At 43.4% G+C, this 13,858-nt stretch overlaps 1 protein-coding gene across 11 annotated transcripts in view; it reads left to right on the top strand.

The window, feature by feature from the left end:
* The window catches only part of LOC106608569 (actin-binding LIM protein 2), a 113,339-nt gene extending 108,857 nt beyond the window's left edge, over window positions 1-4,482 (top strand). For 4 of the 11 annotated variants that reach the window (XM_082977360.1, XM_082977358.1, XM_082977363.1 and 1 more), the window contains 3 exons: window positions 13-127; window positions 256-314; window positions 3,170-4,482. In XM_082977360.1, coding sequence (XP_082833486.1) covers window positions 13-127; window positions 256-314; window positions 3,170-3,247 — 252 coding nt within the window. In that variant the 3' untranslated portion in view covers window positions 3,248-4,482. The remainder of the gene's footprint in view (window positions 1-12; window positions 128-255; window positions 315-3,169) is intronic. The other 7 variants (XM_082977359.1, XM_082977361.1, XM_082977362.1 and 4 more) reach the window with 4 other exon arrangements.
* The last annotated feature ends 9,376 nt before the right edge of the window (window positions 4,483-13,858 follow it).

Below are 13,858 nucleotides of genomic sequence, written 5' to 3'. Positions count from 1 at the left end.
CTCTCTATGTAGACAAGGACCAGTTGGATGATCTTGAAGAGTGAGATAGACGGTGAGCCCCTCCCAGAGTACCTGCTGGACCCCAGGAAGTCTACCTGCAGCCTGCCCACTGACACCGCCCGGACCAGTGAGTAGCCAATCAGTGGTCAAACCTTACTTGACAGGCAGGGGCTCAACCAATGCATTGACTTTAGGTTAAAAGAGTAGCAAATTCATTTTTATAGATGACTTAGATATTTGTTTCTTTCCTTACAGACTTCCCATACAATAAGTGTGCTTCCCTGCCAGGATATGGAAGGAATGGCATATACAAGGTACGTTGTCGTACTCACAGACTGTAAAGTGAACACAGGCTTCTATGATTGTGAGGAAAGTAACATAGTCCATTTCTATATGACCTACTACTGATAATACTGTGACACTGGTTCAGCAGGTTCACATCTCACTGCCATCGCCTCGTGTCGAGTGTCGGGTGCCATCATTGCAAGTCACGTACACTGTCTCTCACTCTCCTTCAGAGGAATAGTACCCTAACACACACACACACACACACACACACACACACACACACACACACACACACACACACATATACACACACACACATATACACATACACACACACACACACACACACACACATACACATACACACACACACACACACATATACACACACACACACACACACATATACACACACACACATATATACACACACACACACACACACACACACACACACACACACACATACACACACACACACACATATAAACACACACACACATATACACACACATATACACACACACACACACACACATATATACACACACACACACTCACACTCACATTTGCACCAGGTGGCTTCACACCCCAATGACACAATGTGATACCCCAATTAAATGTAAGCGCCAATAAGGGCAGACCGGGGGAGGGGGTGTGGTTTTGGCATCTCTAACGAGGGGCTGAGCATCTGGCAGGGGGACAGTCAGTTCCGTCCCATCCCTCCAGGCCTTTGATTCGATGTGTCCTTTTGACAATCGAAGATGGTGCTGACAGACTTGGCAGCTCTGCTTCTAGCTCCTAAGAAACTTTGCAGTTTTTTTGTGATATTTCTTACATTATTAGCCCAGAATGTTTTTTTGTGTTTCTAAATTCCGTTCTTTTACTTTTAGATGTGTGTGTATTGTTGTGAATTGTTAGATATTACTGCACTGTTGGAGATAGGAACACAAGCATTTCGCTACACCCAAAATAACAGCTGCTAAATATGTGTATGCGACCAATGAAATTTGATTTGATTCCAAATGAGTTCAGTGAGGTAATGGAAAACTCCCTCAAAAATGGAAATGAGGTGTGCCTGTCGCCATACCGACGGGTTTAGTCGAGCGTGCTAACAATTAGAACTCCCTTAAAGAGAGATTGTGATTGGACTGTAGGCCTCTCTCGGCTCGCCGCTCATTAAATAAGGTGCCGTGCTGATTGCTGTGAGAAGGACGTGCCAACTGGGTGCAGTGTTTGATTTAACCACCAGGTGGTAATGTTTATGGCCTTTTCTGTCATCGAGGGTGAGTGAGTTAGTTATGGCCGAGGGAAAGTGAAGTTCCTGTCAAAAAAAGGCTGTATTGGTCTGTATCTCAGTAGTTGAGCTGACTTTCTATCCTTGTGTCCTGTGTCCTTTTCTCCAGGATCACTGAGCTAGCAGCCTTATGATAGTTGAAAGCAATAGATGTAAACTTATACAATAGATGTTAACCTATACGGGGCGGCAGGTAGACTAGTGGTTAGAGGGTTGGGCCAGTAACCGAAAGTTTGCTAGATCAAATCCCCGAGCTGACAAGGTAAAAATCTGTCATTCTTCCCCTGAACAAGGCAGTTAACCTACTGTTCCCTGGTAGGCTGTCATTGTAAATAAGAATTTGTTCTTAAATGGCTTGTCTAGATAAATAAAATAAAAACAATAGTATTGATTCAGTTGTAAGATGTGATTAGCAAGGAAGCTATTTCAGTGTATTGACACACAGCCCTTGACTTATCAACACAGGAAGGTTGGGTGTTTTTTTAAACTTCTGGACCGGGAAATCATGTTTTACAGCTTTCTTATCAGATTCCATGTCGGCCTATCACTCGTTACCACTGACTGTGCAGATTGACATTATCAGAAAGAGTTTATTATGACGGTTGTGCTACCACTGAGGGGGTTTAGGCTAACCTTAATGGTGTGTTATTGCTGCTTGTGTGTTTGTTGAAGTATGGGGTTGGGCTAGACAGAGGGGTGAAATAGTTGAACGTTTAGGAGGAAATGAGAAATGTGGACGGTATCAGACCCCAGTAGCGTGTTACACTGAATACGTTATTTCTGCAACCGGATTGGCTGTTACTCCTCACCAACCAATGCCTGTGGCAGCTGAGGCAGAGACAACGTATGGCTATGATGGAGGGGGGGAGGAGTAATCCACTATTTTACTACTTGATGTTAGATGGCTCCTCACCCTGAAAGTAGTCTACTGGCCAAGAGAAAATGTAATCCAGGGTTGAGTTTTCTTTAAAACAGCCACTACCAACTTCAGCTAACCTGCTAACAGCCACCACAAGATAAATGGAAGTGATGAGGAGGCATGTGAACATGTTGTAAAAAATGATGTTGAAAACACCTGAAATCAATTCAGATCAACTCCACCATTTACTGAGCTGAGAATGGAGAAGTTGTTATTCTGAACGACTTCCTTTCTGTCCCACCCTGAGAAACAGCAGAGATTCAGTTACATTGAGACTGGGACCTGAACCAAACCAGAACGAATGTACTGTAGCTGCAGCAGCTAAGCCAGTTCCCCTAAACTCCATCAATACATGGTAATATTTCTGAAACAAGATTAGAGTCCGTGGGAGAAGTCGACAGTCAGTTTGCAGTTGAGAATGTGTGTGAGTAAACCTCCCTGTGATTGTAGCGACCTTCAGACAGACATATTTTGTATCCTTTGTCCTCGACCCAAAGAGAAAAGGAACGTAGAGGAAAATGAATCTGCTCTTTGTTACTGTATGGTACAGTAAACACATGATGTCTGGAAACTGTCAAATATGACCAGATGGAGTTAGGTGTTTTGACCTTGTCTAAACCGTGTGTGTGTGTGTGTGTGTGTGTGTGTGTGTGTGTCCTCCCCAGGAGGTTGCCGACCATGTTGAGGTTGACCCAGACCAGCAGGACTCCCACAGCTGGGGAGGAATGAGAGGTAGGACCTAGATCTACAATACTAGATCTGTTAGCTCATTGATGCCATGTTGAAAGAGGTTGAACCTAGATCTACAATACTCCACATACAACACCCGTTCTGCCAGTCACATTCTGTTAAAGGTCCCCAAAGCACACACATCCCTGGGTCGCTCCTCTTTTCAGTTCGCTGCAGCTAGCCACTGGAACGAGCTGCAACAAACACTCAAACTGGACAGTTTTATCTCAATCTCTTCATTCAAAGACTCAATCATGGAAACTCTTACTGACAGTTGTGGCTGCTATGCGTGATGTATTGTTGTCTCTACCTTCTTGCCCTTTGTGCTGTTGTCTTTGTAAACAATGTTTGTACCATGTTTTGTGTTGTTGTTATGTTGTGTTGCTACCATGTTGTTGTCATGTTGTGTTGCTACCATGTTGTTGTCATGTTGTGTTGCTACTATGCTGTGTTGTCATGTGTTGCTGCCTTGCTATGTTGTTGTCTTAGGTCTCTCTTTATGTAGTGTTGTGGTGTCTCTCTTGTCATGATGTATGTTTTGTCCTATATATATCATTTTTTTAAATCCCAGCCCCCGTCCCTGCAGGAGGCATTTGGCCTTTTGGTAGGCCATCGTTGTAAATAAGAATTTGTTCTTAACTGACTTGCCTAGTTAATTTAAAGTTAAATAAACATAAAAACAAATGAAATGCACTTTTAATGGGAAGCAGTTCAGGTGGACGAGTTTTCACTCAAGGGTGCTGAAGCCACATCCTTTTGCCTAATGAGTTACATCAGTGTGACGTTCACCGTACCAGAGCTGCTATTCCTCAGCCAGAGAGCACACACCGTGCCAAGCCTGTAAAGCATAGTTTCACAGAGTGTGTGTGGGGGTGGGGGGGTTGTTTTGTGTCAGTGGGAGAGAGTGGGTCCCAGGCTTTTTTTAAGCCTTTGACGTACTGAGCTGGAACACAATATCTCATAAGTTATTAAAATAATCACTTTCATTTGCACATATCTATGATTTTATTTGTGCTGGAATTGATTGGATCTTTTATGGTAGTTTGCATACTGAAATAATTACACAGTCATTAATCTGACATCTCACTCTCTCCTTTTTCCTCTCCTCTAGAGTACAAGGTAAGGGTCAGTGTTTCACATCATGTTAGCTTCATGTGTTTGGCAAATACAGTTTGATATCTTTGGCTAAATCTATTGTAGATTACATGATCTCTCTAGCCTGGCTGGCTGTAGTGTTAAATAGCTGACAGCGTGTTTTTTTCATGTGTACATGTGTTCCTTCCAGGTGTACCCCTATGAGGTGCTGTCTGTGACCCACAGGGTGAGGGTGAAGCTACCCAGAGATGTGGACCGTACCAGACTGGAGGTGAGAGGCCAACATATTTCCCCCCCCCCCCATTCTTCTTTATTTCTCTCTCTGCCTCTATCTCACTCTCTACCTCAGCACTTAGGGCAAAGGGCTGAAAGAATAGATATTTTCTCTTTTCTCTAGCTCTACCCCTCCCTCTCTTTCCCCCTCTTTCTATTCCTACTCCCTCCTTCCCTCTGTCCTGTGAGACTCCAGTCTCCAGTCCTATGGTGATCTGGTTATGGATCCTACCATCCTACAGGGAGACTGAGACGAGCTCTCACACAGCGCTCCAGAACCTCAGCGTGTGTGTTCTCACCCCCATCTCATCACTTTGTCCCAATGTTGTGAGAGTAGCGTTGTGGCAATGTTGACTGCCTGCTCCTCTAGCCTAACACTGACTTATAAACTAGTGATTTATCAAGCTGTGTATCACCCCTACACTTCTACCTTCTCTCTCTCTGTGTGTGTGTGTGTGTGTGTGTGTGTGTGTGTGTGTGTGTGTGTGTGTGTGTGTGTGTGTGTGTGTGTGTGTGTGTGTGTGTGTGTGTGTGTGTGTGTGTGTGTGTGTGTGTGTGTGTGTGTGTGTGTGTGTGTGTGTGTGTACGCGTGTGTGTGCGTGTACATTATGATGATAATGGCGCCATTTTACGGGCTCCTAACCAACTGCTATTTTTTATTTATTTTTTGCGTTGTTTGTAATTTATTTTGTACATAAAGTTGCTGTTACCTTCTCTTATGACCGAAAAGAGCTTCTGGATATCAGAACAGTCTTCCCCGGGCTGGGTTTTCCGTGCATCGGCAGACCAGAACAGCTGCGTCTGGTAAGACAAGGGGTTTTCCGTGCTTCAGCAGACCAGAACAGCTACGTCTGGTAAGACAAGGGGTTTTCCGTGCATCGGCAGACCAGAACAGCTACGTCTGGTAAGACGAGGGGTTTTCCGTGCATCGGCAGACCAGAACAGCTACGTCTGGTAAGACGAGGGGTTTTCCGTGCATCGGCAGACCAGAACAGCTACGTCTGGTAAGACAAGGGGTTTTCCGTGCATCGGCAGACCAGAACAGCTACGTCTGGTAAGACGAGGGGTGTGTGTCTCTTTGTCAATAACAGCTGGTGCACGATGTCTAATATTAAGGAGGTCTCGAGGTATTGCTCGCCTGAGGTAGAGTACCTCATGATAAACTGTAGACCACACTACCTACCAAGAGAGTTTTCATTTATATTTTTCGTAGCCATCTATTTACCACAATCCGATGCTGGCACTAAGACTGGACTCAACAAAACTGCACTCCACAAGCTGTACTACACCAGCTCTGATGCTCGTCGGATGTGGCAGGGCTTGAAACTATTACGGACTACAAAGGGAAACCCAGCTGCGAGCTTCCCAGTGACACGAGCCTACCAGACGAGCTAAATGTATTTTATGCTCGTTTCGAGGCAAGCAACACTGAAGCATACATGAGAGCACCAGCTGTTCTGGACGATTGTGTGATAACGCTCTCCGTAGCCGATGTGAGCAAGACCTTTAAACAGGTCAACATTCACAAGCCCGCATGGCCAGACAGATTACCAGGACCTGCACTCAGAGCATGCGTGGAACACCTGGCAAGTGTCTTCACTGACATTTTGAACCTCACCCTGACCGAGTCTGTAATACCTACATGTTTCAAGCAGACCACCATAGTCCCTGTCCCCAAGAAAGCAAAGGTAACCTGCTTAAATGACTACCACTCCGTAGCACTCACATCTGTAGCCATGAAGTGCTTTGAAGGGCTGGTCATGGCTCACATCAACACCATCATCCCGGAAACCCTAGACCCACTCCAATTCGCATACTGCCCCAACAGATCCACAGATGACGCAATCTAAATCGCACTCCACACTGCCCTTTCTCACACCTATGTGAGAATGCTGTTCATTGACTACAGCTCAGCGTTAAACACCATAGTGCCCTCAAAGCTCATCACTAAGCTAAGGACCCTGGAAATAAATACCTTCCTCTGCAACTGCATCCTGGACTTCCAGACGGGCCGCCCCCAGGTGGTAAGGTTAGGTAACAACACATCTGCCACGCTTATCCTCAACACGGGAGCCCCTCAGGGGTGCGTGCTTAGTCCCCTCCTGTACTCCCTGTTCACCCACGACTGCGTGGCCAAACACGACTCCAACGCCATCATTTAGTTTGCTGACGACACAACAGTGGTAGGCCAGATCACCGACAACCATGAGACAGCCTATAGGGAGGAGGTCAGAGACCTGGCCATGTGGTGCCAGGACAACAACCTCTCCCTCAACATGAGCAAGACAAAGGAGATGATCATGGACTACAGGAAAAGGAGGGCCGAACATGCCCCCATTCTCATCGACGGGGCTGTAGCGGAGCGGGTCCTTGGTGTCCACATCACCAACAAACTATCATGGTCCAAGCACACCAAAACAGTCGTGAAGAGGGCACGAAAACACCTTTTCCATCTCAAGATTTGACATGGGTCCCCGGATCCTCAAAAACTTCTCCAGCTGCACCATTGAGAGCATCTTGACCGGTTGCATCACCGCCTGGATTGGCAACTGCTCGGCATCCGACCATCCGGCGCTACAGAGGTTAGTGCGTACGGCCCAGTACATCACTGGGGCCAAGCTTCCTGCTATCCAGGACCTATCTCCTTGGCGGTGTCAGAAGAAGGCCCAAAAATGTGTCAACGACTCCAGTCACACAAGTCATAGACTGTTCTCTCTGCTACCACACGGCAAGCGGTACCGCAGCGCCAAGTCTAGGTCCAGAAGACTCCTTAACAGCATCTACCCCCAATCCATAAGACTGCTGAACAATTAATAAAATGGCTACCCGGACTATTTACATTGACCCCCTCCCCTATTTACACTGCTGCTACTCTCTGTTTATTATCTATGCATAGTCACTTTACCCCTACCTACATGTACAAATTACCTCGACTAACCTGTAGCCCCGCACATTGACTCGGTACCGTTACCCCCTGTATATACCCTGGTTATTGTTATTTTATGTTTTACTTTAGCTTATATAGTCAGTATTTTCTTAACTATATTTCTATAACTGCATTGTTAAGTGCTTGTAAGTAAGCATTTCAAGGTAAGGTCTTCATCTGTTGTATTCGGCGCATGTGACAAATAGAATTTGATTTGATTTGATGCACGCATGTTTGTGTATTCTATTGGTCTCATTTCAGTGGGTTTAGAATATCTCTACTAGTATATCACTGTCCACAACAAATCACATACACTACCGTTCAAAAGTTTGGGGTCACTTAGAAATGTCCTTGTTTTTGAAAGAAAAACACATTTTTTTGTCCATTAAAATAACAGAAATACAGTGTAGACATTGTTAATGTTGTAAATGACTATTGTAGCTGGAAACAGCTAATCCGAGTTCATAATTTTAAAAGGCTAATGATGATTAGAAAACCCTTTTGCAATTATGTTAGCACATCTGAAAACTGTTGTTCTGATTAAAGAAGCAATAAAACTGGCCATCTTTAGACTAGTTAAGTATCTGGAGCATCAGCATTTGTGGGTTCAATTTACAGGCTCAAAATGTCCAGAAACAAAGACCTTCTTCTGAAACTCGTCAGTCTATTCTTGTTCTGAGAAATGAAGGCTATTCCATGTGAGAAATTGCCAAGAAACTGAAGATCTCGTACAACACTGTGTACTAGTCCCTTCACAGAACAGCAAAAACTGTCTCTAACCAGAATAGAAAGAGGAGTGGGAGGCCCCGGTGCACAACTGAGCAAGAGGACAAGTACATTAGAGTGTCTAGTTTGAGAAACAGATGCCTCACAAGTCCTCAACTGTCAGCTTCATTAAATAGTACCCACAAAACAATGCTCTCTCTCAACACCCGTCTCAACAGTAAAGAGGCGACTCCAGGATGCGGGCCTTCTAGGCAGAGTTGCAAAGAAAAAGCCATATCTCAGACTGGCCAATAAAAAAAAAGGATTAAGATGGGCAAAAGAACACGGACACTGGACAGAGGAACTCTGCCTAGAAGGCCAGCATCCTGGAGTCGCCTCTTCACTGTTAACGTTGAGACTGGTGTTGAGAGAGAGCATTGTCCTCAGTACTCCCTGTTCTCAGTGTGTTCTACACACACGCACACATGCTCGTACATTCACTCAGCCCCATGGTGTGTGTACCATGTTGCATTCATCTGATGTGATGCCAGCAGTGCCTTGCCCAGATTCCTCCCTTCTCCGCTGTAGATGCCTGGTCGGTATAAAAACCAGGTGATTGACCATCACACGATGACAGCTTGTGTCTAATTTACAGTCGACATCGCCATGGCGCATAGGCTGGACTCGATCTTTAACCTTGTTGCCAACTTAATACTTTTATGATCGAGCTGTTAATGGCTTTGTCCTTGGGCAAAATCAATACCATACTGTGTTTTTGTTCCATTGTATACTTCTGATATTTTGGGAGAATGTTATAGAGTGTTTGTAATGCGAACAAAACTGGGGTCGGACCGGGCGGTTGTTTGGAGGAAGGTTTCTGAGGCAAGGGATTTGATTTGGTGTGTTAAACCTAATGATAAAACGCACACACACCTGTGACCAATACACTTCTCATGTTGAACACAATAGGTTTCGGGTCTCATTTCACATAGATTGTAGAATAAGGTCTGATAGTTAAGAAAGCTGCCTAACCAGTACTTGGCTAGTGTCAGTGCTTATAGTTAACACTTTGGGTGTTAAAATATGTCTGACTGTAGGTCTATATTTGGACCAGAGGATAGCTAAGCATTATAAGCATATGTTAAGCATTATATAGCACTTATCACCAATATATTTCAATACAAAATGTAAATACATATTTACAGTTTTTTTTTCAATTGCTAACATGCATTGGTCAAAACTCTTCACACAGTCAGCGAAACAGAAGTGTATGTGGACCAAACTGTGAATCATTTTTCATTGCTTTCACACAAAATGCATCCAATCACCACATTCTCCGAAATCCATGAACTCTTTTCTCATTCATACTCCACCACCTGCAAAACTATACATTTGCAGCACATGTTTTCAAATGCTAACACACTGTTTCCAAAACTGTTAAAAACACATTCAAAACAGAATGATGGCAAATGTCGTGCATTTCTGCAGTAACCAGATTGAAACATATTGAAAATCTCAGCAGAACTTTATCAGACGCACAGGAAATTGCCATTGTTGACATGGTAATTGGCAACAATGCAATAAAACTGAAGGAAATTCAGGACAGCGTACGGGCAGACAAAATCACTTTTGGGAATGTGAATATGGTCAGCATAACTGTTGCCAGAGTCATAGAGAAACATAAAATAAGGATGAAGCAGAAACGGTGAACATGTGAATGAACTCCGGTATCAATATGTCCAAGTAAGATCTCTGTTAAATAACCAAACAGGGTACATACACAGCTATGCATAATGTAAAGTACTGTAAAACAGTGGATTTACTGTATTTCAGAGAGCAATGGAGATGGAAGCCAGGCGAACTGTGCATATATTCATCTTTGTTGATGAAGCTGGATTCAACCTGGCAAAAACACGCCGCAGGGGAAGAAATGTGATTGGACAGAGAGCAACTGTGGATGTCCCAGGCCAGAGAGGAGCTAACATCACAATGTGCAGCACTGTCCCATGATGGTTTGCTGTTACACAAACCACTCATTGACCACTACAATACAGAGAGGCTCATTTATTTCCTGGATGACCTGCATAATTGACTTGTGCCAGCGGAGGAGAGAGGGGCAAGAAACTCCCCTACCTTCGTTGTTGTGTGGGGTAATGTGGCATTCCACCACTCTGCTGCAGTCAGACTGGTTTACTGCACATCCCAGGATGTCAGTACTATTCCTGCCTCCATACTCTCCCTTCCTAAACCCCATAGAGGAGTTTCTCTCTGCGTGGAGGTGGAAGGTTTATGACCACCATCCACATGACCAGATGTCCTTACTGGATGCCATGAACGCGGGGTGTGGAGACACTTCTCCTGAAGACTGCCAGGGTTAGATTAGACATTCCAGAAGATACTTTCCAAGATGCATCGTCAGAGAAGACATAAGATGTGATGTTGATGAGAACTTGTGGCCAAATGCAGGAGAGAGGGAGAACTAGAACCCTCACAGTACTGTACAGTATGAGTGATTATACTATACATGTTGATGAGAACTAGAACCCTCACAGTACTGTACAGTATGAGTGATTATACTATACATGTTGATGAGAACTAGAACCCTCACAGTACTGTACAGTATGAGTGATTATACTATACATGTTGATGAGAACTAGAACCCTCACAGTACTGTACAGTATGAGTGATTATACTATACATGTTGATGAGAACTAGAACCCTCACAGTACTGTACAGTATGAGTGATTATACTATACATGTTGATGAGAACTAGAACCCTCACAGTACTGTACAGTATGAGTGATTATACTATACATGTTGATGAGAACTAGAACCCTCACAGTACTGTACAGTATGAGTGATTATACTAGACATGTTGATGAGAACTAGAACCCTCACAGTACTGTACAGTATGAGTGATTATACTAGACATGTTGATGAGAACTAGAACCCTCACAGTACTGTACAGTATGAGTGATTATACTATACATGTTGATGAGAACTAGAACCCTCACAGTACTGTACAGTATGAGTGATTATACTATACATGTTGATGAGAACTAGAACCCTCACAGTACTGTACAGTATGAGTGATTATACTAGACATGTTGATGAGAACTAGAACCCTCACAGTACTGTACAGTATGAGTGATTATACTATACATGTTGATGAGAACTAGAACCCTCACAGTACTGTACAGTATGAGTGATTATACTATACATGTTGATGAGAACTAGAACCCTCACAGTACTGTACAGAAGGAGTGATTATACTAGACATGTTGATGAGAACTAGAACTCTCACAGTACTGTACAGTATGAGTGATTATACCCTCACAGTACTGTACAGTATGAGTGATTATACTATACATGTTGATGAGAACTAGAACCCTCACAGTACTGTACAGTATGAGTAATTATACATGTTGATGAGAACTAGAACCCTCACAGTACTGTACAGTATGAGTGATTATACATGTCGATGAGAACTAGAACCCTCACAGTACTGTACAGTATGAGTGATTATACTATACATGTTGATGAGAACTAGAACCCTCACAGTACTGTACAGTATGAGTGATTATACTATACATGTTGATGAGAACTAGAACCCTCACAGTACTGTACAGTATGAGTGATTATACTAGACATGTTGATGAGAACTAGAACTCTCACAGTACTGTACAGTATGAGTGATTATACATGTTGATGAGAACTAGAACCCTCACAGTACTGTACAGTATGAGTGATTATACTATACATGTTGATGAGAACTAGAACCCTCACAGTACTGTACAGTATGAGTGATTATACTATACATGTTGATGAGAACTAGAACCCTCACAGTACTGTACAGTAGGAGTGATTATACTAGACATGTTGATGAGAACTAGAACTCTCACAGTACTGTACAGTATGAGTGATTATACATGTTGATGAGAACTAGAACCCTCACAGTACTGTACAGTATGAGTGATTATACTAGACATGTTGATGAGAACGAGAACTCTCACAGTACTGTACAGTATGAGTGATTATACATGTTGATGAGAACTAGAACCCTCACAGTACTGTACAGTATGAGTGATTATACTAGACATGTTGATGAGAACTAGAACCCTCACAGTACTGTACAGAAGGAGTGGGTGTGGTGGTGAGGTAACCATGTTCATGGCCAAAATTCATCAAAGGATCCATCAAACACACAGTGGTGTAAAGTACTACTTAAGTCATATTTGGGTTTTATCTGTACTTTACTGTACTATTTATATTTTTGACAAATTTTACTTTTATCTCACTACATTCCTAAAGAAAATGTTGTACTTTTTACTCCATACATTTTCTCTGACACCCAAAAGTACTCGCTACAATTTAAATGCTTAGCAGGACAGGAAAATGGTCCATTCACACACTTATCAAGAGAACATCCCTGGTCATTCCTACTGCCTCTGATCTGGTGGACTTACTAAACAGAGGACATACCTGGTCATCCCTACTGCCTCTGATCTGGTGGACTCACTAAACAGAGGACATACCTGGTCATTCCTACTGCCTCTGATCTGGTGGACTCACTAAACAGAGAACATACCTGGTCATTCCTACTGCCTCTGATCTGGTGGACTCACTAAACAGAGAACATCCCTGGTCATTCCTACTGCCTCTGATCTGGTGGACTCACTAAACAGAGAACATCCCTGGTCATCCCTACTGCCTCTGATCTGGAGGACTCACTAAACAGAGAACATCCCTGGTCATCTCTACAGCCTCTGATCTGGTGGACTCACTAAACAGAGAACATACCTGGTCATTCCTACAGCCTCTGATCTGGTGGACTCACTAAACAGAGAACATACCTGGTCATCCCTACAGCCTCTGATCTGGTGGACTCACTAAACAGAGAACATACCTGGTCATTCCTACAGCCTCTGATCTGGTGGACTCACTAAACAGAGAACATCCCTGGTCATTCCTACTGCCTCTGATCTGGTGGACTCACTAAACAGAGAACATCCCTGGTCATCCCTACTGCCTCTGATATGGTGGACTCACTATACACACATGGTTTGTTTGTAAATGATGTCTGAGTGTGGAGTGTGCCCCTGGCTATCTGCAAATAAATACAAACACAAGAAATTGGTGCCGTCTGGTTTGCTTGACCTTTTACTGCAAGGGGCTAAATCAGGTTCACACAGAGTGATTCTTGGTAGTCTTAAACAAATCTACTTTAAAACAAAAGTATACACCTCACACACATGGTTATGAACTTAATAAAAGAAGACACCTGTACCATGTCAGATATAAAGTTGAGAAATATGAATAACTATCCACCCATGAGGCCACTAGGTCATTTGACTGCAGGATAGGGCTTCTATAAGGAATTTGAAATGATTTATACGTTTACTTTTAAGTGGTATTTTACTGGGTGACTTTCACTTTTATTTGTGTCGTTTTCCATTACGGTATCTTTATGACGATTGGGTACTTTTAACACCACCGCAAACGCATTTGGTGTGTCATAATAGTGGTCTCTGATTGGTGGTCATGATCATGGAATTAAAGAGCCTGAACCATGAAAAACAGCCCCAGACCATTATTCATCCTCCACCAAACTTTACAGTTGGCGCTA

The sequence above is a fragment of the Salmo salar genome, chromosome 07 (genome assembly GCF_965601325.2).
Source record: "Salmo salar chromosome 07, fSalSal1, whole genome shotgun sequence".
Lineage (NCBI taxonomy): Eukaryota > Metazoa > Chordata > Actinopteri > Salmoniformes > Salmonidae > Salmo > Salmo salar.
This window is presented reverse-complemented; position numbering and strand designations above follow the sequence as displayed.